This window comes from Amblyomma americanum, chromosome 6 (assembly GCF_052857255.1).
Source record: "Amblyomma americanum isolate KBUSLIRL-KWMA chromosome 6, ASM5285725v1, whole genome shotgun sequence".
Lineage (NCBI taxonomy): Eukaryota > Metazoa > Arthropoda > Arachnida > Ixodida > Ixodidae > Amblyomma > Amblyomma americanum.
The window spans coordinates 102,468,529-102,492,582 of NC_135502.1; the positions used below are offsets into that span (position 1 = coordinate 102,468,529).

A 24,054-nucleotide genomic window follows, 5' to 3' on the forward strand; every position below is an offset into this window, starting at 1 on the left:
TAGAAGTGTGTTCTAACATTTCTTTCACTAGGGACATAGTTTGCACTTTCCAGCGTAGTCTGCACACCCGAAGCGCCACGCGAGATAAAGGTTAAAGGGAAGAAATAGAAACAGAAAGAACTTGAGATGCATATGCGTCACATTCGCTTGCATGGCTGAGCGTATGCTACAGATACGAGTAAAAAAATTTGAAGCTGTTGCGTCCGTGGCCGAATGGTCCAAGGAATCTGAGAACTGAAAACTGAGCGAGTTGTTGGATCACTGAAGAACTGAAAATAGCGCCACGAAGACAGCCAAGACAGGAGGATAAGCGCTGACTAAAAACTAAAGGTTTACTAAAAAAAACACAGGTATTATTCACTCTGCAACACATCTTGGATGCATGCGCCTCCCTGAACACTTGTAATCATGAGAATCGAGATGTTCAATCTCACATGCATGAAGGAGCACTGAAGCCGTGCTTACGCAGGTGTCACCGTTTGCATGCATGTAGCAGGCCTCACATATTTCTCCTGGTATTTTGCTCCTATGCCTGCAAATAATTTGTTTCTTTTTGGAGAGGTGTGCACAAGCTATTATCGGAGGAATCAAGGATATTATTTAAGGGGCAATCCTTGTAATGTAGGGCAAGTTCAGACGACAGAGGACCTTTTAGGGAGGCGTGTGCGTCCAGGTTGTGTAAGCGAGTGTATTGCTGCCTGTGTTATTTTTCCATAAACCTTCAGTTGTTAGTGAGCGCTTGTCCTTTCTTGTCCGTCGTCGCGGCGCTTTTTTTAGTTCTTCAATGATGCAATCTTAGCTATTACTCCTATTCTGGTCACCATTTTTTCTATTTTCGCTTTTGCTTGTCGGGTCCGCAATAGCACTGGCGGTCAAAGACAAACGGGCATGTCTTGTAACGAAGGCCTGTTGTGTCTCTCTTCGCTTTTGCCCGCTGCGACCACTGTGAAGTGTTCCAGCTTTGCCTAAAAACGTAGGCCATGAACTCAGCGTTCTAAAACTGCTTTCTTTTACCTCGCACTCTCCTGATCCCGATCTTCAACTTGTCATCGCTTGCTCGTCAACGTCTTGCTGACAGCTGCATAGACCACGGAGTGCATGAAATATGCGTTGAGATGTACAGTGTGGTCCACTGTTACAGGGAACATGCGTCGCGTGTCGTTGGCTTTCCGCGAGGCGCTGCTGCGGAAAGCCGGAAAGAATGCCGCGCTGAATATGAACCGGAGTTTTTTTCGGCCTTCTGTCCCCTTGCATGGATCTCATTTTTCACACCCACAACGCATCGATTGCCTCTTCTCGCTGCTAAATTGGCTTTTACCATTCTGTGTTCGCGTTTCGTGCGAAATAAGCAACATTTTCTCCGGACTAAGTTATCCACGCGTGAGTGCCTTGGTTCAAATGCCAATCAACGTGTACTGTACGCGTTGAGTGGTATATAAACCAAGGCACTCAGTTACCTATTTAATGCCTTTAGCCCGGGGCTGTAGTCAGGTATAGTGCGAAATTTTTTGCGCTTTCTTATTCTTTTTAATCTTCGTTTAATGTGAATTATTTCGCGCATGATCCAGGGGTTCTGGTTTTTGACAACTTTTCGGACTATAGGGAAGAAAATTTCGAGGAATTGGATAACAAAATTTTTAAGAAACAGCCACACGCTCTCAGGACTCGGCTACTTATCAAGTCATAAATGGGACTTCTCGTATTCATGAAAGGGATAAGCCATAACACAATCATCTTTTACTCTGTTAAATACGAAGACCCGTTTTTCACTGCTGTACAGACGGACAAGGTAAGTTATGGGCAATTTACACAGTAATAAATCGTGGCCTGATAGTCCTTGTCGTGTTTCTATTCTTATGGTCTCTAACGAAAAACTGGTCTCAAATGGAACTGGTCTGTTTTTGAACGCGAGTCGGCATGTCAATAATCTGTGTACTGTGGAGCTTGAACGAGACGTCTATTGTAGCGAGAGTATACACTTGGCTACCAGTCGAGCATTTCGCTGTGGTTTGGAGAGGCCAGTTGTGCACAAGCGCCGTTACTATGGCAACCGGAAGGAGGAGCAGGTGCGTCGTGCGCTCCGCCTTCGCCGCGGCCGCGCGCCCGCTCCACCGTCGGAACCGTGCGTGACGTCATGCGGATGAGCAGCTGTGCGCATGCGCCGATACCACGGCAACCAGAGAGACGCCGCAGGTGCGCCGCGCGCTTCGCCGCCGCATCGCCTCATGCCGCTCTATCACCCGAACCGCGCACTGTATGCACAGCCTTGCGTATAAAATGCGAAGATGTAATGGGCGGCTGTATCACAACGTTTGGTATAGATGCTGAGAAGGAGACTCCAGTTGCTAATAAACGGCGGTAGTCAAGAGAAGAATAACTCTTCCCTATTCTGAGGTTGTGGCCCGGCGCTTGGCTCCTCAACAAAGAGAAAAAGAGCATAAGAAGGCGAAGAGAGAAGTGGAGACGCCTGAACAGAGAGAGGAACAGCTTGCGAAACGGAGATGCCAGACTACCGATCGTAATAGACGGCGCATAGGCGCCAAGATGGAGCCCAATGTCTCTCATTGCTAAACATACAGTGACCACAAGAAGCTCAGCCAGGGAAACGTAGCTCTCGCTACGTATATCCTGTCATAGCCGAGCTAAGCCACTGCGAATTAAGCAAGACGTCTATCATCAGATTATATGTCGCGGTTCCGGGGGCTAAGAGATTTCCACTTGATAATTCTTATATTAAAGTCCCCAGCCATGACCTTTCTCGCGGCGGAGGTACGCCGAAGCAAATAGTCGAACAATGGTTCTAAATACATTACACTATCATTTAAAGGCCCGTAGAAAGCTCCAACGTGAGTAACGCCATCGCTTAAATGGATCTTGCACCATGCAGCCTCAACGCCTGTCTCTTCCGACATGACGGAGTATACTGTTGCTTGTTTAATGAAAAATGCAATGCACCCACCTCAAGACTGTATATCTATCTCTATGAACCACTGCATATCCACGTTCGACAATTTCACGGTCTGAAATACCAGGGTGCAACCATGTTTCAGTGATGGCCACTACGTCCGGTTCAAAAGCCAGGAAAGTTTTCTACAGTTCAGGTTGTTCATTAGCTAGGCTGTGGGCATTGAAGTTAATAAATGTTTTTGGATTCTCCTTCTAGTGATTCGGGATTCTGGTTGTGGTGTTTCATTTTTTGAGTTTCTACTTCGGAAATGTTGTTTCGTTCTTATTCCAAGCAAAAAGTTGTCCATTCATACGCAATTTATCGTAAGTGAAAAATCTTCACTGATAAAAAACCAGTCTTTCAGTTTAGATCATTGTTTGAAAATGCTGATCTTGCTCCATGATTACAGGTCTGCATTTTGTTTGATCATCTTTGACTAGTTTTCTAAGCTGGTGTATTCTCTCAATTCCTTAAATTTAAGACCTACAATGCCCTCAAACCAGTTCTCTCTCTGATTTCGAGTCGGAACGTCAGTAAACCCTTGCGATGGTTTTAAGCGTGTATCAGTCTTCCTCTTGATATGTACATAAAGTATATAATTTCTGGTTCATAGTGCCTTAGTGACACGCAAACGCACACGCAAACACACACACACACACACACACACACACACACACCACACACACACACACACACACACACACACACACACGCGCACACACACACACACACACACACACACACACACACACACACACACACACACACACACACACACACACACACACACACACACACACACACACACACACACACACACACACACACACACGCACGCACGCACGCACGCACGCACGCACACACACGCACACGAAACCAAGGTGCAGAGGGGAATGCTACTATGTTTTTTTTTAATTCGTAGTGCCAATCTATGGCCAGCAGTATTGTAAAAACAAATAAATAATTTCAGGCTTTATGTGCTGCTTTTCTCTCTTGATTGGTTAGAAAGATATTGCAATTAACTGAATGCTCCTTTGACAATCTCTGGTACAGACAGAGCTGTAGCTATGGTCAGAGCGAGTAATTTTCTTCCCTTAAATGAACAAAAAAGTTGTATGCAAAGGCCTTCTTGGCAGCAAAACGTAATATGCATCTTAAAACTAGTCAAGAAACTCCCAAGTTGCTGAAGCGTATTAAATCAATTTTTTCTCTTTAATTGCAGCACTACGGCGCCGTGATATCTACTCCAGGCAGTTCCTTTCTCTATAGCGCCTTCCTTGGTCCTTTCTTCCTAATTTCACTTTTTGCGGCGAATGCGTCTTCAATTAACGAACCCGTCTTCTTTCGTTGTGAGGCTAGCATGCAGAAAAGTACTTGATGAGAGGAGGAGAGGACTTCTTAATTAATCACGGGCGCCTGCCGTTGCTCCAGCTCGCTGCTGCGCGTCTTTTCTTTGCAGTTTCTCGTTAAATATTTACCTTGTGCTAATTGGTGCTTGAGCCCACCCATAATACGGCAACCCACAGATGTGGACTTTTTTTCGCCAGTTGATCCCCAGCTCTGCACTGTAGCCTTAGGCGTTTTTCAAGAAAACACTCTCATAATCCCTTATAGGTCTAAGCTTCTTTTCAATACGGATTACGCCCTTAACCAACTTTTGAAGCTATGCAATTTTCAACAGTCAAACGATGGACAAAGTCCGTCAATGAGAAGGCGTGTGGAGAAATGTCTTGAGCAAAATTTCTGCGTAAAGGTTGGAATTCTGCCGTCCTCTCTTGTTTTATGATTATTGGACAGAGAACTGATATGTACACTTATTAAAGACGAAAATCACAAGATGAATCTGATTACAGATGTTGACAGCTTTGGTTACCTCCGCTATTAGAAACAACCCCGAAGAAGGGCATGCGTGTGTTTCTCTCGGGTCCTAAACCTCAAGCATTATCATTTTGTTTCTAAATACGACGTTGCCTACGTTGGCCGAGAGGCCGGTTTCCTCCGCAGTGCTCCACCTCTCCTCACATGCGCACAACACGTGACCGAAGGCCTCTCAAGATAACTGAGTGGATTGGAGAAGCAAAAAAAACGGTATTGGATTTAAAGCGATGTAGGTAGGCTCATGGTATGAAAAGAGGCCGGAGCGCTACCTAAGCAGGACAAGTAATCGACCCAATATTGGAAATGTATTAGCAAAAGCTGGTCCTACAAGGAAACAGTATGATCCCATTCCTTTCCAATATTGTGCCAATTACCTGTGCTGCTTGTGTGACGGGTCTATTCAGTGGCATAGGGTCCTCTTTGCTTGTTACTTCGTAGACACGGATACTCTTGTTTGCTTCACTATCGTACAACTCCAACCCAATCCTAACGAATACAATGAGGCAGCAGAAATCTTTCCAGCGCAAGTACTTCTTTTCGGTGGCCTAGTTTTTGCCTACATCCCCTTATGCGCGGAATTGGTCATTCTCCTCTTTACATTACCGCAGAGGTTAAACGATAGCCCATTGCTGTGGCAGGTGCCTGTTTCAAACATAGCCACCTGTGGTGCTTTTGAGGCACAGGTTGCCCCTCTCGAGCGACCACTTGCGACCAATCATTAATTTAACACGCACTTGCTATGGGGGGCAGTTTGCTCACAATTAATTCGGCAATTATAGATGACCTCAGAAGATTATTTGACCACCTGCCCCCTGTACACCGCCGATGACGACGGCACCTCCAATGAAGCCGGATTTTTTGCAAAGTGAGAACCTGAACGCTATCGCGTTAAAATACCTTGGCAAAGAGTTTGTTCCAAGGACTTAACCCAACTTTTCCAAGGAGGCAACGAGTACGGAGCAATCTTTCCAGTAACGGGGAGCGCACTACGGTTTTCAGGCTAGTGTAGCAGCCGCTCACAACTGCATGCCTACGTCGCTACCCACCGAGGAGTTTAGAGAGCTTGTAAGGAGCTTTGTGCGCGAGAAACTAGAGAAACATCGCCTCGAAGCTCAACAGGCAAGCGTCGCTGCCGTAACGGACGTGGTCCGTGATGAAATCCGCGAGTTGTTCAGTCACCGCCTGCTCCGCGGCCGGCTCCCTAAGTGATGGCCTACAGTGAAGCACCACGAAGTTGCCCTGGGCCAGTGACGCAAGCATTTCCCTCCGTCACTCCTGTGCCTTCACTGCGGTGCCTAATTGCAGCCGTACGTACCCGCCGTGCCCGCCGTATCATGCTTCTCATGTCCAACATTCTCAGAACGGTTTTCCACTCAAAAATGCTTTTGTTCAGAATTCTTGAGCATGTCAGCCTTAGTTGTAGATATCGGCGAAGCGTAGAAGTTTGAAATGGCTCAGGTAGGTTGCGCTAAATAAATAAAGAAATAAATCATATTTAAGTATAACGTCTTTAGATGCATCTCGATACCAATCAAGACAATTCTAGCTTAGTGCCACACAATGTTCGTTACCGCTTCAGAATATGGCGTTATCATTTTGAGCACCTGGTCACGCTTCGATTTCAAATGCTGTTAAAGGTTCTATCTCTTCCTGAAAAATGACAATAATCGCGACAATTCATATTCAAAGTTGCAACTACTTACCTCTTCCAGCGACTATTGTGGATTTTTTTTATTCAGAGGTGATATGTTGAACAACGGCTTTTCGCAGTTTAGCTTTTTACGATTCCTCTTGACCTCCCCTTACGGCTTATCCATTATTTCTGTGCCGCGGATGTTAGATTGACCGTGTTCTGATATTTGATTGATCCACTGCTTGATACAACTTTTTCTTATATCTTTGTGTCGAGTCAGCGATATGAATACCAGATGTACTACGCGGAGCAAAACAGCAACATTTAATCATTTCATCTATAAAACGACACTCGCTTACACATTCACGTATAGATCGTTGGCTAGCTAGAGGAAGAACAATATAAGTTAAGGCATTTACTCCCAAATCATTTTTCTAATATCTTCCTTGTCCTTCTTGGGTCCTCCTCTCAAGTGTTGTCAGTTATTTAGGCCGAAATATCTACTTCACGCCAGAATATGCAGGAGTGGTACCAGCGCTGAAGCCTGACTTTAATCTCACCTTCTAAGCCTAAACAAGTAAATACATGAATTAAATATTGCCGTGGTCATCTTCATCAAATAAGACAACTATTGAGATAATATCGTGTCCCACGTGCCTACGGTGCAGCAGAGCAAACCTATGAGTCAACCACGCTAAACATTTGCTTTCATATGGTTATTCTGTTTAACTACGTTACAGGACAAGTGAAGAGGCTTTAGAAATCGATACGTTTAAACGAGCCGAATGAGTAAAACGTGCAAGTAAATTATGCGCATTCTTTTTGCGCTTGCATTTCAAATGGTGACGCAATCCCCGACTATAGCGGCCTCGGCTTTCAGGGATCTCTGCAGTGTACAGCTACAAAGGCCCAAATGGTGACGTCACATACTGCGGCGCTTAGTTTCCAGCGAAGAAGACGTTGTTTCGAGGAGGAAAGTGAATGCCGTCGAAGGCTGAAGCTCGCAGAGAATTTCTTGGCGGCATAGAAAGACGAACGGTTAGTATGCAGATGAAGGCAGCGGACATTTGAAATTTCGGCAAAAATGACGTCACCATAAGTTTCCTCGCACAACTCCAGCGCCGAGAACATTGTCGCGGTTTTAGTCGGCCATTACATCACCAGCTTAAATGCTAGTGCAGAACTAGTTTGCATGCTTTACCTGGAAACTTCATACATTCGAATTCTTGAATAACCTCGAATACTAAGAAAAAACATTTCACCTTCTCTTTAAAGCACTATCACTTTTTTTGTCCGGCGTCGCACTTTTTGACGTGTAAATTCGGCTATTAAGCTCACTGAGGGTTTTCTGTTTGATCACTGAGATGACAGGAGAGCTGAACTAAACTTAATCTGCCGAATTCTTTGCCTGGGTCTTTTCCTGACCGTTTTGTGACAATTTGGAACCATTTTTTTTCTATAATTAAAGCGACCGCTACAACTGGAGTTCTAGAAACAACAAGGGAACCATGTTGTCTGCCATTTTCTGTAAGGCCTAAAAAATTCCGGTAGCTCTAATGAGTATATCTGATGGCAGTGCGTTAGCATTGGAAGCTGTTGATTTTTTAACAGGAAGTGACGTGACTTTCGGCCTAGTGACGTCGTCCTCTTCTTGCCAGTAAGGTGTATCTGCTCTAGTGACGTCATTTCCCATCAGCCAATGGGAATTATCCGGTCTAGTGACGCCACCTCTCTCCAGACAACAAGCGAATTTCATGACTGATGACATTTTGAATTTAGGATGAGGCTCTTAAGGCTGTCGCGACCTTTTTGCTGTATTTTGAAGGTTTTCCTACCAGGCGGGAAAGAGTAAACGAGAGTAGAACGAAATAAAGGCAAAAACTGGGAAGAAAGGAGATATAAAAAGAAAATGGAGTAGAGGAAAGCAGCTGCCACACCGCGTCGCACAGGGTACACAATGGGATGGGAGTCCATAGAGCTGAAAGAAGACGCCGTCTGAATAAGCAGCTTAATGGATGAGCGCACTTGAGGAGTGCGCGGAACCAAAATAGGAATGCCGGCGTGCATTATGCGAGCGCGCACTCCTCGCTTCGTCGTGGCGGTGCATACGCAAGACGAGTTCAATGCAAAGGGAAATGAAGAAGGAGGAGCACTGCACAGAAAGCTCGGTGGCAAGCAACAAGTAGAGTGAGATCAAAGCGGGAGTGGAGATGGCTCTCCCTATTCAAGAAAAAAACCCCTTGGTACGGTGAGTGGGTTTGGCTGGGTTCGTTATCAAAGCCTATTCAAGTCTTGCTGGCATCTCTCCTTTTTGGATTTGTGTGATACTTCATTCTGGTTTTCTGTTCAGCATCCTCCGCTTCCTAGTCAGTCCTCTATACAAGACGAGCTGCCGCTAAAACTTGGCGAGGGAAGCAGTTGTGGTGGCCTCGAGATTTATTCATCCGGATAATTAAGTTAAAGCATCATGTAGAATGAATGCATGCACAAGTTTTTTATCACTGAGCTCTCAATTTTATTTGTGGCTCATTAGGTGGTGTTTCTTCTTTTGATGAAAAAAAAGTGGCCTTTAGGTTTTCGACATTCTAGTGATCCACCTTTCGCAGGTAAGCACTCATATCTTGCCCAAAATGCTAAAGTTTAAATTACAGAAAATATATAATGCGACTATCTCAGTGGGGAGGAAAAAGCATGTGACCTAAACGTGTAGCGAAGAAAATAGAAATGCGGTGTCATAATACCGAAGCAGTGTTTCAGTGACATGGTCAAGAATATAACTCGAAGTTCTAGCGCAGAGTGATAAAAAAGGATGACTGGAAAAGTATACAAACAGGTGTCAATCGATGTCTAATCACCACTAAATTTGAGTTGCTTCTCTTAGGGTTGAATTAAAACAGACTAGTTATTAGAAATCTCGTATGTACGTCTTAACGGGTCTAAGCTTTCAAAGTTTAAGCCGTTACTTACAAGGAGTTGGTGGTTGGTGCGTGTAAGATAGGAAGCACCTTACACAGTTCATGACCCTCCACTGTCCTTCATGTGTTGAGCAGTGCTGCGAGAAGTAAAGCGACTGCCTGCACAATGGGAAACATCTGCCGTGTTTAACAGCGGCACATCTTGAGTGTTCACATTGTTTTACAGTTAGTTTTCAAAAATACGTCTTATATGTACTCAATATTGACATTTCCGCCTTACATATGTATTGTGCAAAGGTAATAGCCATGGGCCTCATTGTTAATGGAACTAGCTGTGCTGCAAGCGCGATGGCGGAAAATCGACTCTCTTATTTAACTTTGAAAGAGAAAAATTTGTTTCCGCTAGTACTGTTCACCAGCACGGCAGTACACTGTACTCACTCATACTCTCCCTAGCCAATAGGCCCGCACACGACGTCACTGTGGTACAAGACTGATGCAGTCGCACCACGGTCGAATTATTTTTCCCTAATGAAGATAATGTTGAAATCTCAGTTAGCAGTCTACCGTTGATAGCTGAAAGGGCGTTGTGTACAATTAAGCGCGCAATATCAGGGCTTAAAAAGAGCAAGGATACATTTATTAATATTACAACTTTACACGAATACATATTTTAAATATTATGATCTTATATTATAGTATATAATTAATATGACTTATATATTGACCTATATATGTTGCTAGCATTTTTAATGCGACATATTACTGAAGAAAATAAACTGAGAGCAACTAGGCTTTAATTTTTAAACAAATAATTGGGCCTTAAAAATTAAAAGGGCATAACATCCTGGTAGGCAAGGAAAATATATGTTTAGGAGAACACCTCAAAGATCCACACAAAGCAGCATTAGCAGTAATAACGAAGAAGAACATTCCAAGATCATTTAGGTCTTATATACAACTAACACTAAAAGGAATTGGCTGGCATGCGGCGGGTTTATTTTTTTTCAGGAGGCAGAAAAATCTTGGGCTCTTTCATCTACTTCCGAAGCTGGACGCATAGGAGCACGCAGGTGAATGATCTTCCCGCTTCTGTCCTCACTGTTTTCTTTTGGTTTTCTGCCTAACGTGTCTGACGCAGCGAAATACTTCCCTGATGGCGTGAATAACGATGGTTGACACGTGAAAGCTGCATAGCCTTGAAAAACGCAGAGAAAGCAACGACAAGTACCTGGAAAGAGAAACATGTACCCATAGGTCGGTAACGTTGAAAACAGGGGGACCCATTTTTATTTCGTTCAGATAAAATATCATAAAATGACTTAGCACAGTTTCTGAATGCGTTTGGGTTATTTTAGTTGGAAAACTTCGCACTATATAGAAACCCACGAGAGGAGAGTAAAACAAGCTTTCACATGCGAGCTCAAGTTCAAATGAACGGAATGTTGTCCAGAATTCTATGTATTCAAATAGCTATTTGACAAGAAAAAACACGTGATTTTCTATCTATGGTGGCTGTGCTCTTGTAATTTAGTCGTCCTTTGATAGAACGCGAAAAACAAATATTTTCGGCACTTATTTTTGTGATTTCTTTATATCTGAAGTATTTTAGAACCTTAATATTAGTTTTAGCACTAGAACACTGGTATTAAAAAGTTTCCATTTCCTCCTTTCATCCCAATCTTTTGTACTGGCAAATGAAAATATCGTTAAAATTCCTTCCTAACTGCAAAACCAAAGACCTCAGAGAGGCTGTGCTGAAGTGGCTGACGTCAATTTCAGGTGTTCTGTGAAGTGCCTGGAAAATGTGGCTGCTCGCGAATAAAACCTGAAGGCGGCTCAGGTGTTGATATTTGCAGTCACTGTTTAGTTTGTTGCCCCTCTTCTTTCTTTTGCATACTTGGTGAGATTTTTTTTCGACCTCAACCTACAATCCAGATCTCCGTTCTTGCTCTTATTGTCGAGTCGTACTGGCAAAAACAAATCAAGAGTCCTCTAGTACAAAGAAAAATCAGCCAAAATTATGTGGGTAAATATCACTGGAAAATTAAACATTGTAAATAATTTAGAGAGAAATAGATTATTTATTCTGGGCAGCTTGAGACGACTTTCGCATTACCATCTCAATAACCACGAAGTTCTATGACCGTACGGCATACTGGCTAGCCTCCTGTAATGCTTCACGATGAAGGAATGTGAATTGAAGCAAATATGTATGGCTAATTTTGAGCCCCAGACAAGACCACCGTCAAGGAGAAAAAGAAATATATTGTCCATCACAAAGAAAAATTTCAGTGCTTGCTGTTGCCAGTTCATCTATAAAAGCTGGTTTTGCTATATGCGTGACGACGAGACCGGATGAAACAAAAACTTTGCCATGCGAATGTGCAATTTAGACGGTATTTTATAATCCCCATTGCTGTAAGGAGCGTCTAAAGGCTGCCCCTCTGCCGCTTCTGGTGGTGTGCTTCTTCGGTACAGGAGAAGTGAGTTCTTACTCGTGTTACGCAATAGATCCGTGTACATCCAAGATGGCGGCAGAAAGTTCTGAGGGAACGGTACCACACTGCTGCAGATAAAGCCGTGTTCATAATTTCAAAACAATGATTACCCTCGCAACATTGTCAGCATTAGAAAAAGCGTGCATGTTAAGGTTACTGTGGTTTTTATTGCGAGATTTTGGCCTTTACATCAGCATAAGTGATTATTTAAATATTGAAGATTATTCGTACGACATTTTTATGAGTTTATTTATTAGCGGCACAGATTACTAACAAAATTATCCGTCGAACAGGTGAGTAACTGCTTCCAGGCCGCCTTTAAACGCACCTCTTTGAGCCGCCAGGTTCTAATTCAGTTCCATACTGCGCATTCTTGGAGACAGAAACCTAAAACACATACCGCAACAAACACGGACAGCGAGGAACGTCGCATACAACAACGAGCAGGCATGTGCCTAAAAAAGTCTCTATAATATGCCCTTCAATATTCCTCTGCAACAGAACGCAACGTCGTACCGTCTCTCTTAAATGTGACAAAATAAGCGCGCATGCGCCATCTCTTGGACGATGGTGAAGATTGAGGAGCTTGGTGCAAGAAGCCACTTCCAATGTTGTTAACACATTGTCGGCGCTGGATCATGAGACTTGCACCTGAGAACCACGTTGCGAGACTTAGTTTGGAGCAGTTTGACACACGCTCACTTTGACAACACCATATAAACTGCCACTTTCTTCCCGAAGAGCATCCGTCTGCGTGTAGTCCATTGTCCAAATGCACGGCAGAAAGTCACGCTTCTCTCTTCGGAGCCATCGCTGCGTGTACGATGTCTGGTTCACATCATCATCGCCACCTGAAAGAAATGTTAAAACTGTATAGCTAGGCTTTGTATTCGAAAGCCGCAGAAAAAAATATGACATCAATCATTGTCAGTATAACCTAAAAGGTGCATAGAAGCTTTGTTAACCTTTTTAGCTCTTATTGTTTGTTCAAAGCCGCCAGCAAACGGTGTTATCACTTTGTTCTCGTGGGAGGCGCCGAATACTTCCGAAGTATTATAGCGACGCAAAAGCTTTTCTGTGTTGCTTCTGACTGCCGTAGAATTTACAGGCATCTTATTTCGAATATATGTCCCAAATGTCGCAAGAGACGGAATGAACACTGAAGATGCTCAACTATCACCGCCGATTTCCCTCCACCCCTTTTAAATTCTTCCACATCTGCACATAAGAGCGAACATACCAAAGCCCGGGCCTCTCATCATGGTTATTATATATCTTAGTTTCATTAACCAAGCCATCACCACCACCAACCCCTAAAAAAATGGTATTTAGCTTCATCATACATTAACTGTGCTTTTTAACAGACGTTAAAATAAGTTTCGCTCAAACAGTAGCATTAATTTTTAATTCATTTTTCTTGGTTCTTTGCTTTTCTGCTATGTGACATTATTTCTTTTGCTATATTTCTACTTTGCATCGGATTAAGTCCTTTATGCTTAGTGGCAGGGGCTTTTGTTTTATTCTTTTCTTTACACCCAGCATAGCACTAGGACTGAGTACGCTATAGTAAGGTATGGTACGGTGGATATGGAATAAAGTTTTAGTGCCTGAGTCCTCACGGGCTAATCGTAACGTGGCACTGGAGGGCTCCGGATAATTTGCAACCACTTGGAGGTGATTAATATGCGCTGACCTCGCACTACACGTGGAACTACTTGGATGAAATATTAGCTCCGCCCTTCTAAGCTGTTCGTCACCAAAATGCAGAGCATGAAGTGGAAAGTAGAGAGTAGCTGTTGTGAAGTGGAATCCGAGAGAACCATTCCAAACTTAAATAATGTGCGGCTTGTACATTAAAGGTAGCCTGCATGAAACAAATTCCAAAGCGCTTCTATTTCGTCCTGGACAACTCTTCGTCCTCCTCTTAAGATAATTTGATAATTCTAACGGTACTTGGGCCCGCGCAAACAACGAAGGAGCATAGGTGACTATTTTAGTATAGAAACGCGAAATAAAAGAATTGCACAAAGAAAGAGGCATATCACTCTAATTAAATCTCATTAAATACGAGGTGTCAAATAAACATGACTAACGGAGTTCCACGTGTGATTCTGAAAGAGCGTTTTCTGGTTATTTTTAATTTTTTAGGAGATCATGCATCATGAGCACAAGGACAGACTCACCGAGACAAAGCAGTGGGTGGTCACAGCCGCACGTTTTAATGTGCCATGAAGATATTATAGATGTTGAAGCTCAAGGCGACGACAGAAGTCGACAGGATGGCCAAGGAAGAGGCCTTGGAAGAACCTAATAGAAAAAAATATTGAGTAACAAAAATTAGTGAACAAAGAAAGAAAAAACTACATCGAGTTAAAATTTCCTGCACTTTCAACGTAGTCCATCGGGATTATCTCATGGCAGATGCCTTTGCGGCCGGATGAGCGAGTGATGTCAATGTCATAATCCGGCATGTTTAAAAAAACGTGTCTTCTGTTGGTAACGAAATCTAGAATGCAACGCAAATGTTGAAATGAAGCGACACTCCCTGCTGACATATTTGATTATGGCTATACTAAGTATCTTTTTAAGACCTTGTCTTAAAGCCACTTTCGATTCGCCGTCATTGAAAGCTGGCGAAAAATATTCACTCCCGTTCCATACACAAACATCATTGATTAGCTTTACATGAAGTTAGAAGGGGCTCTCCAAAAACGGTAGTCTTCAAGTGAAATTCTTGGCTTTCATCTTCAGTCTTAATGCATTACCGTTAGCTTAATTCTGCGTCCATACAGAAATAAAATGTCTAGAATTCATCATCATCATCATTACCAGCAACGGCCTGACTACGGTCACTGCAGGACAAAGGCCTCTCCTATCTCGCTCGAAATTATCCCTTGCAGTATCACCTGCGGCCGCCCTGTCTCCAAAAACTTTTTAATCTTATCCCCACACCCAAAATACTGTCACCCCCTGTCACGCTTACCTTCTCTTGTCATCCAGTCCCGTTCCCTTAACTACAATTGGTTATCTTGCCTTCTATTACATGCCGCGTCCTCGCCCACTTTTTCTTCATTTCGACTGAGATGTAATTATCCGCGATTCGACACCGAGATTCGAACCCCGGTTTTCTTTCATGCAACGCATAGGATATGCCTCTACGCCATTGCTGCAACCCAATGCGTAAAATTATATGTAGATTTATAACTAATTATCGCGGCAATGTTCAGTATCTATGCTGCGCTATGTATAAGGCTCATGTCAATTTGCATTGGGTAATCGGCCACTATAAACTGAAGATTAATGCAGAGTAATGTATCAATATGATCGGAAGACTGGCTATATAATAAATTAAAGCTAACGATAACGAGCGCTAATTTTACCAAAGTGCCATCCCCTAGAACTATGTGTGGAGAATGTTTGAGCACAACGCCTGCGTAACATTATTGAAGAAACTTGACAACAATACACTTTTTTTTTTTACTTAGCAAGGCCACCCAGTACGTCTTTTCTGCGAAGCCCGTTTAGCACTTTGTACACAACGCAATGCTTCGCCCACATTACGGTTGGCGATCGCACATGCATAATTGGGTATTCGGTACCAAGTGGGAGTGAAACCAATCGCCATGGCTTGCTTTGGGACGGAAATCCCGGCGGACAGCCCACCTGGTAGAAAGCAATTTTTGTAGGCGCGATAGCCGGTTCATTGCTGCTAGCCAACAGTAGTGCAATAAGGAGTTGCGGCTCATCCCTTGCACGTTAAAATCGCGCACCATTGTGCGGTCGCCTAGGCGGCGTGGCCGCGTGAGCTTTAGGCAATGCAGTATTTAAGCAACGGCGAATTTACCTCCCTACTGAAACTCAACGCTCAAGAGTGAGCGTACAAGCGTCTCTGGAACTAAACGGTGCACGCGAGCGGTCTACAAAAGGTTGGTTTAACAGCGCGCTGTATGGCCACCCATAGCCGTTGCACGCAGAGCGCCGTAGGTACACGCGACCCGAGCTGTACACACAATGTTCGCCGTACTGGGGGCTAGGGCGATCAGCAGTCCTGTGTCAAGCAGTGGGTGTAAAAGGTGGCTTCCACGATTCTTGAAACAATTTATGATTAGCATGTACCCTACTTGAAGAAATGGCCTCCTGCCCCAAAGGCGCTTGATGGTGCCACTGGCTTCTGCTTCGCCACTAATGCGATAACATTTATACTCACCCATGGCGTGCGCGCTGCAGTTCGCACTTCGCAAAGCAGTGAACACGCACCGCTGGAAGCAGCTCTGCTGCGGTGAGCTCGCCCTTAAAGCGAACCTCAAAATTCCCCCTCGGCCATGAGACAGGAGACGCATGGTCTGTACAGCTTGCCGCGGTGCAGTGCCGTAATCGAACGCACTGCAAATTCGTAAGCTCGAAAAATGCAAAAGACAGGCTACTCACCATAGGCTCCCCATGTGAGTTCTGGAAAATAATAAACAAAGCAAAGCATCGATTAGAGAGCGTATCGTTAGCAAGATGTAATGTTTGCAGATTTTATTCGTGAAGCGCTCGACGCAGAGCCATGTGAACCTCATGCACCACGACGTTCATGCAAAATGGGTGCACAAGCTTATAATTTTGTACAAAAGTGGTTACCCGGTGTGCGAAACATTTTGCCAGAAAAATATATTATAGGCCTTTCTACTTCAAGACAGACGGACAGAGTAGTCCATAATTTAAAGGAGGTTTTATATAAAAACATTATATCGTTTGTGATCAGATCTGATTTGAGCCTGGCTCGTCATTGGACAGGGAACATTCAGAAAAGCGACTGAAGCTTTTTATCATTAAGCACTACCCAGTGTTAGAAAATTAGATGTATGATGTCTTTTAAAGCTTAAAATCTGTACTGTTCATTCGGCCATGTGGATTAGTACGATGTTGTTCTTCAAACCGCGAAAAAAGGCGTCCTTGTTTGTTGCGCAGCCGGCTATCTCTGTTCAGTAAGTCGTGTTACTATTTGTATGCAAGGCTTGCCATTTAATGGCAGCTTCTGTATTTAGTAAACCCTCTAAGGTTTACTCAGATACATAATTACGCACGTTCTCTACTCCATGGCTAACAGTAAAATCTGGTGACCGAAGTTACAGATGCGTCAGCGGTCCCACAATCCCATGCCTGTTGCGCGGTGAAATGGTGAAAAGCAGGCCTACCGACCAAATAAAATCAATATTCTGATGAAGAAAGTTTTGAAATTACGATGAGCAGGTAGAAGCTTAAAAGCTTGGTGACCTAGGGTGGTATATATAAACGCAAGAAATAAAGAAATCAAAGCGTCAGATACTCTATTTTTAGACTGTGTTAGTTAATAAATTATTTTCGCTTTTACTGGTGCTGACGTGTAGACAGTAAGAAAGAAAGACGGTTAGATAAGATAAGATTGGCAAAGGCCGACAGAACAAAAAGTATGGAATTCTGTTTATGGGTAGTGCAAAAAAAAGACACAGAAAAAGGCCAATGCAAACTAAACAAAAATATAGGGGACGATCAACGTCCTGAAAGAAGACCAAGACTGTTGGAGCGAAAGTTAAATTTCAAGAGAAAATTGACGACTACGGAGCCAGAAGTATACCGGCGGTTCCTCTCACTGCAGTAAAACAGAACTTTTCAAGTAAGCTCATTCGTCGAGCAAATGTCCCCTTTAAATGCTTTCTGCGAATTCCCGAGTGCTGTCGCAGTGAGAGGAAGCGGCACTCAAAGAGAGTATTTTTGGCAGAGCAATACAGGGAGCTGAAAGGCACGACAGGCACGTACAAGCCCAACAGGGTGATGCGACACTGCAGGTAGACCCTCTGCTCATTGGCGAAATGCTTGGTGGAGTAATATGTGCAGCGTAAGTGGCCCAAATACAGGAGATCAAAGGGACGTTTGCATCTGTACGCAACCTGTTTTTTTTTTTTTGCGGCCCGATTTGTGTGCGCAGCTGAGCGCGAGTGACCCGCAACGGCAGGTAGCCTCGCCAAAGTGGAAAACAAAGGCGACAGCTTTTACCTAGGATTATTCAAAGCGAGGAATTTAACTGCGTCAGAATTTTTACACGGTTAACCTCTATCTTGCCTGTAACTTCCGCGTAGGGCAAGGCGAAAGCAGAAATATTCAGCACAGGTTTCTGTGCACATATCTAAAGGCAGTGAATGTTGTGGTTTGGAGAACCCAAAACAGCCTTAGCAAGCTCTTGATCAGGAGCAATGTTTGCGCTTTTTTTTCAAAACAATAATTTGACGGAAGACCCGAAAAATAACTTAAGAAGCAGCTTTCTGCAAACTACCTGACAATGTGACCAGAGTAAAAGGCGAACTAGGGCAGTGGGGTACATGAATCTGTCGTCGAACATATTTTTCCTATGCAAAGTATACCATGATATTTTCTTCGGAGACTTATTATCAGTATCTTGAGATGCCTTTAGCACAAAATCAACTTTGTACTCAGCCATTTGTTTTTGTCGCGCAATTTTTGAAACAGGTCTACTGCTAGCACTTGGTTGCCTCAGTCACTTTCCGCTAGTTGAAGAACCGCGAGCGCTGAGTGACAACAAAAATAGCTGCAGAAGAAAAATAAAACAAGGAATTTTCCTGCGTGATGGCGCAGGCATAAAGAGTGCGCAAATATTTGATTATGAGAAGGAACACGGTGAACACGCTGAAATCCCTAAGAGGCACAACCCCAAAGTGATCAAAGAAGCTGCTTTAGCCATCCATTCTTATACTACAACTTGGTTTTCAAGCTTATTAGCGTTCAAGATATATTTCTTTAAGATAAGGGCTCACTGTAAGGTTTTTTGCCACGCACAATAGTTAAATAGTATTCAATCATCGAAATTTGTCAACCTCAAAAATCTAAACTATATTCTTCAGCCATGTTTCATGTTCGCATATGCTTTTTTTTCTGCTACGGATTACACTGCTGTACTTTGGTACTGTTATATCTTTTGTGCTATATTGTTGGTTTCCCGTGGTATTTTTTACAGTGATTCGGCTATTTTTTTAAAATGTAGTCTTCGTGCTTTTACCTAACTACGGTCTGCAGTAAGTACGTAAAAAATAAAAGAAATAACACCATAAAAATTACGAACAGCTCGCAAGCTCGCTTTTTGACAACACCACTTTTTGGACATTTTGCGCGTTGTGTTGTATTCTTCATATTGCGCCTCTGTGAGGTTTTTCTGTCCTAAAACAGAACGAGAGAAATATAGACACTGCTATGAAATTTCGCTCCTTTCGGAACCTCAAAAAAGACGCGCAGCCTTAGGGGACGGGAAGGGTAAGCGAAAATCGAAGAAACACTTTGTCTTCCCCATATTTCACTGCTGACGTTCATACAAGCACGAAGTTCATCTTTAGGGAAGCCTTTTTTTTTTTCGGTGGAAGGAACAGGTTTTAAAAGCTCCTTGCGAAAAGGTGCAGCTGAAAGGCTTTTGAAAGATTCGTTGTGTTCAAATAAGCTGAACTTCTCTTTATGGCATTGCGTCTCTACTCGCATCGCGTGTTGTCAAGACATTGTGGCGTACAGCTAGATACGCACAAGCAATCGTCTTCATATAGCGCAATAAGCTGTAAAGAGATCAACACTTAACAGCAAATCTTGAGTCCAAGAACAGAAACGAAACTCCTTAATACTATTAGCACGGCCTGTTCAGAAATCGCTTCCCGGGCTTTGTTTCCGGAGATGCGGAAATATTCAAAACATCGACTATTCAGTAACACTGGTGTTGGGATGGAATGCACGAGTTCATGCATTCGACTTCGGGAATTCAATGCAGGCGAAATTCAAAACGCTCACGTGCTGAGACCTCGGTGCAAATTGGAAAACGAAACTGATCAAAACTAAATTGGAGCCTTCCCCCACAGCCTGATAATTAGCCAACGTGCATCTTCTGCTTGCAGTTCATATGATCTATTCAATAAAATGAACGCGCTGGGCACCAACCAAATCCGGCCTCTTTATTTATATGTGTTCCTTATAACCTATTATTCGTTGTAGCGTTGCATTAGTTTCCCCTGGGGTAAAAAAAAATGATTACATGACCCACATGAAGAAATATCTCTTCTTGCTCATTCTCGCTTTGTATCTCAAAATCCTGTTTTGCATGGCCCAAATGGCAACTGATCTGAGCAAACTCGCAGAACTACATTTTCGATTAAATTGAGTGTTTTGCCGCGGCTTCCTAATATTAATATTGCTTCGATCATGATGTAGTCTGTGCGTCGTTTCAGTCACTGGCACTGCTTTTGGTAGAATGTGGGATTTGCTTTCCCGCAGCGACGAATGTGCTAAAATAGCCACCGTAGTCGAGAGCTCTGGGTTAATTTAACCCACGTGGGGATCTTTACTGTGCGGTCACATCGCGCAGCGCAAGAAATTTTTTCCATTTGACCTCCATCGAAACGTGTCCGAGATAATCCCCTACATTTGGGATCAGTAGTCGAAAGCCTGAGCTAATGAACCACTTATTGCTACCACCTTATCGCACGTTCATTGGCATGAGCATCACATGGGCACAAAGCGGTTTGGTGAATGCCGATCAAGCTTATTTTTAATTTGTCCTCTGTAATGTACTAGAACACTATGAGGGAAAAAGTGTGCAGCGTTTAATTGCTGCTTCCGCATAAATTAAATCCTTCTGGTTCGGGTAGAATTCTGTATAAAAGAACACATTATCATCGAAGCAAGCGTATTATTTCTATGGCTAGTGATGATCACACAGTAACAACGAGGTATTTATCGCTTTGAAATAGCTGCAAGAATACTCTTCTAGGAGTGGAATTTCCACTACCTATTGTAAATTTAAAACATCTTGCATCAGAAAAGCCCAGCGAAGGCCAAAACATTTCCTTTGTAGTTAGGAAAAATGATTGGTAAACCCCTTCCCGTTCTTCCCTACTCCACCTTAAGACACGATCAATGGAGCTCAATTAGGTGAACAGGATGAGTGAGCCCAGTCCCTCTTTACAGTTTTATCGGAGCGCACACGATGCGTGTTCGAAATGTCACTTTTTTTGCGTTTCACTTAATTACACGTAACAACGCCTGCCGTCGGTCTCGCTCTTTGAAATAAAAGCGTAGGTGATTGACCAAGAACAACTCACCGTGTGCCAGGCTCATTCTTCGCGTCAGAGCGTAGTTGCTGTACGGGATCTCTAGCACACACTCTAAGAGTTCCGCAAGTGAGGACAGCTGGCTCTCAACCATGTCGGCGTGGAGGGCCACGTCGAAGAGCCCGTCTGGCGTGGCCCTCGTAAAAGTTCGGACGCCGGCTTCGCCTGCCGGCCTCCGGATGCCTCCTTTGATCAGGAACAGCTTCAGCTCTGGTTTGGGATAAGTGCCTCGGGCCATGCACAAGAGGCTGACGGTCTGCTCAGCCGAGTGGGACCTGGACTGCTGTTCTGAAGGAGGCGTCGAGCTGCTGTAGTTGAATGCGAAGGACTTTGCTGGCACTGAAAGACAGAGGAATGGGGCACGTGGAGAAGGAATAGCAAATTATATACTTGGATTAGCCTCAAGTAACCAAATAAAATCAAAGATAAATCTAAAGCTTTTGTTTTTAGCATAAAACATACCCCCTGAACTATAACACGCCAGAGGCTAAAATATTCACGGAAAGAATGCCTTCACTTGAGATCTTGAAGACAAGAACGATTCATGAGGTAAATGAGTAAGTTTTAAAAGTCGCGGCACACACTTAATATATTAGGAAAAGGTAGTGCTAGAGGCCAGAAGTTCGCCTCTGGTATTCTTACTGATTGCGCAGTGGCAGTGCTGCTCAGAGCCGCCGTTGAAAACTGCGATGATGAATGCACAGGAAAAGATTAAACTTGCCTAATCATGAGTTATTTCTTGCTTATTTATTAGTTGCTTTAAAGTGGAATCAGGCTCACAGGCACGCAGTGTTCCATGCAATCCCATTATATCTCGCTCCAAGCGACCCGCATGTGAAATTAAGCCTTTGATTAACTTTGTCTTCAGCAACAAATCTACAGTCCTGCATAGTGATTTGTGTTCCTGGAAATTACAACAGATTTTTCGCTACACAAAAGAGGAGCTTAGAAATTTCAGTAAGCAACACAACACTTAAGAAGTTTGAAAGTACGCGAATATTTGGAGAGCAATGGGCTTAATTTGTTTTATTACATGTTTTACATCACTGTTTGTAATATTTCTGGTGAAGCTAATATAAACTCATTAGTTAAGTAGTTGTAAGCTGTCAGATGCCAAAGTGCCACATCAGCACATTCAGTAAAAGGTGTATTTATATGCAGTGTGCTGGCTTATATAAGACTGAAGTAAGCGTTGAAGTTTCTTTATATTTGTGCCCATGGCAAAAAAACCACATCTATAAAGATCTGTTTCTTTTTTTTGTCTGCAGGAAAAAGTTGTTCATATCTGCTGTCATTCCGGCAGTGTGTCTTGGGATGTGCCTTACTACTCATAGCCAGCAATTCTGGATAAAATCATTTTTTAGTGGAAAACCATTTATGAACGCAATTTTTTCATGTGAAGTAAGATTTCACTATAGCAATCAATATATCTACAGATCACCCAACGGCAGTCTGGAATTTTTTCTGTCATATTTTGCTATCATCAAAAGCGCTCCCCATTGGTTTCCTATCGTAGTCTTAACTGTTCGATGCGACCGATGGAAGCACTTCAAAAAAATATTTTTCTATATACCAGAAAAATAGGCCATTGCGTTCAAAATTACCGTAAACGTATATTACAGTTTTGCAATTTACAAAATATTTGTACGAAACTGGTGTACTTGGTGGCCCAGAAGAGATATAGCAGCATGGTGATCTCTCTATTAACAGACATCTCCACAAAAACAAACTTTGAGCGTATGCGTGCGTGGGTCTATCTTTACTCACACTATGGGTGGCGTGCTGCGTATACACCAATAGGTGAGTCACAGCAGGATGCAGTCAATAGATTTTTCTCTTTCACTCGTCTTGGACTGATGATATTGTTCTCTCTACCTATTAAAGATAGCATAATGCTGCAATCGTTTTTATTGTATATTTTGTGTGCTTGATGCACACTGTGCAAAGTAGCATATTATTGTCATGTTTATAGCAGCAAGGCATCTCTTTATTGAAGCAATCCTAAAATGTCGGGCTTTTCACAGGGTTCTAGCTCAGTTTGCTAAGTTAACATAAGCATGTGTAAAAGCACCGAATGTGCTCTTTACTAGTGACACAATATTGAAGTGGTAAAATTTATAGTAGAAACACGAGAATTTTCATTGCATATTTTGAATTTGTTTCTGCGCGCTGTACAAAATCTGAAATTTGCAAACTGCACAACAGCTACTCAGGTTGTACTTTGATAAAATATGGGGGTTTAAGGTTTTAGGGGTATAACGTACCAAAGTGACTCAGGCTATGAGAGACGCCGTAGTGAACGGCTCCGGCAATTTCGACCACATGAGGTTGTTCACCGCGCACTGACATCGCATTGTACACGGGCCTCTAGAATTTCGCCTCCACCGAAATTCGACCGCCGCGGCCGGGATCCAACCTGCTTCTTTCTGGTCAGCAGCCGAGCACCATGCATAACCACTGCCCCATCGTGGCGGCTGCTTTGATAATTAGAAAATCTGATATTGTCTTGCGGTGAAATATAACTTTCTCCTTTGCACAAATCAGTAGAAATGGGTATATAAGCTGCGTGGCGAACGCTAACTTTGCCCGCCAGTTGACGCTTGCTTAGCCATTCTCCGAATAACTTTCCATCGCTGTCGTTTCTTTCCATGTATTTGTTTTGCCCTGGAATGCCCCGTAAAGAAGGGTTAGTTCAAGCTTTTTGCTCCTATTCTGGGCTTTTCTTTGGTTTTATGCTGCTATGAGAATCCAATATTTGGCGAAGTCAGTAAATATGTAAGGTCTTGATATTCGCGCTAGTAAAATAATGATTTTGGGTCTCATAAGCGTTGAAATTTATTCACATACTTCTGTGCATTGCAAATTATTATAACACCTATCCTGATCCAATTCCTTACTTGTGTTTTACATATAAGAGTTCGTCGAAGACTGCCTATTTTTTAATCCATAAAAGTTTCATGCCTGCGATTGCGAGTTGACGCAGCATTTAACGCTATACATTGATACCCCTGTCACACGGGCATCGCAAAAGCCTTTGAGGATCAGGTCCTTATATCCA

General features: G+C 43.2%; 1 protein-coding gene across 1 annotated transcript in view; it reads right to left on the reverse strand.

Annotated features, from left to right (window-relative positions):
• Positions 1 to 10,610: 10,610 nt before the first annotated feature.
• The window catches only part of LOC144093942 (uncharacterized), a 57,234-nt gene continuing 43,790 nt past the window's right edge, over positions 10,611 to 24,054 (reverse strand). The window contains exons 3-6 of the mRNA XM_077627705.1: positions 20,988 to 21,335; positions 16,303 to 16,323; positions 14,058 to 14,181; positions 10,611 to 12,725 (exon numbers count right to left, since the gene is read on the reverse strand). Of these exons, the coding sequence (XP_077483831.1) occupies positions 14,093 to 14,181; positions 16,303 to 16,323; positions 20,988 to 21,335 (458 nt within the window). The 3' untranslated portion in view covers positions 10,611 to 12,725; positions 14,058 to 14,092. The remainder of the gene's footprint in view (positions 12,726 to 14,057; positions 14,182 to 16,302; positions 16,324 to 20,987; positions 21,336 to 24,054) is intronic.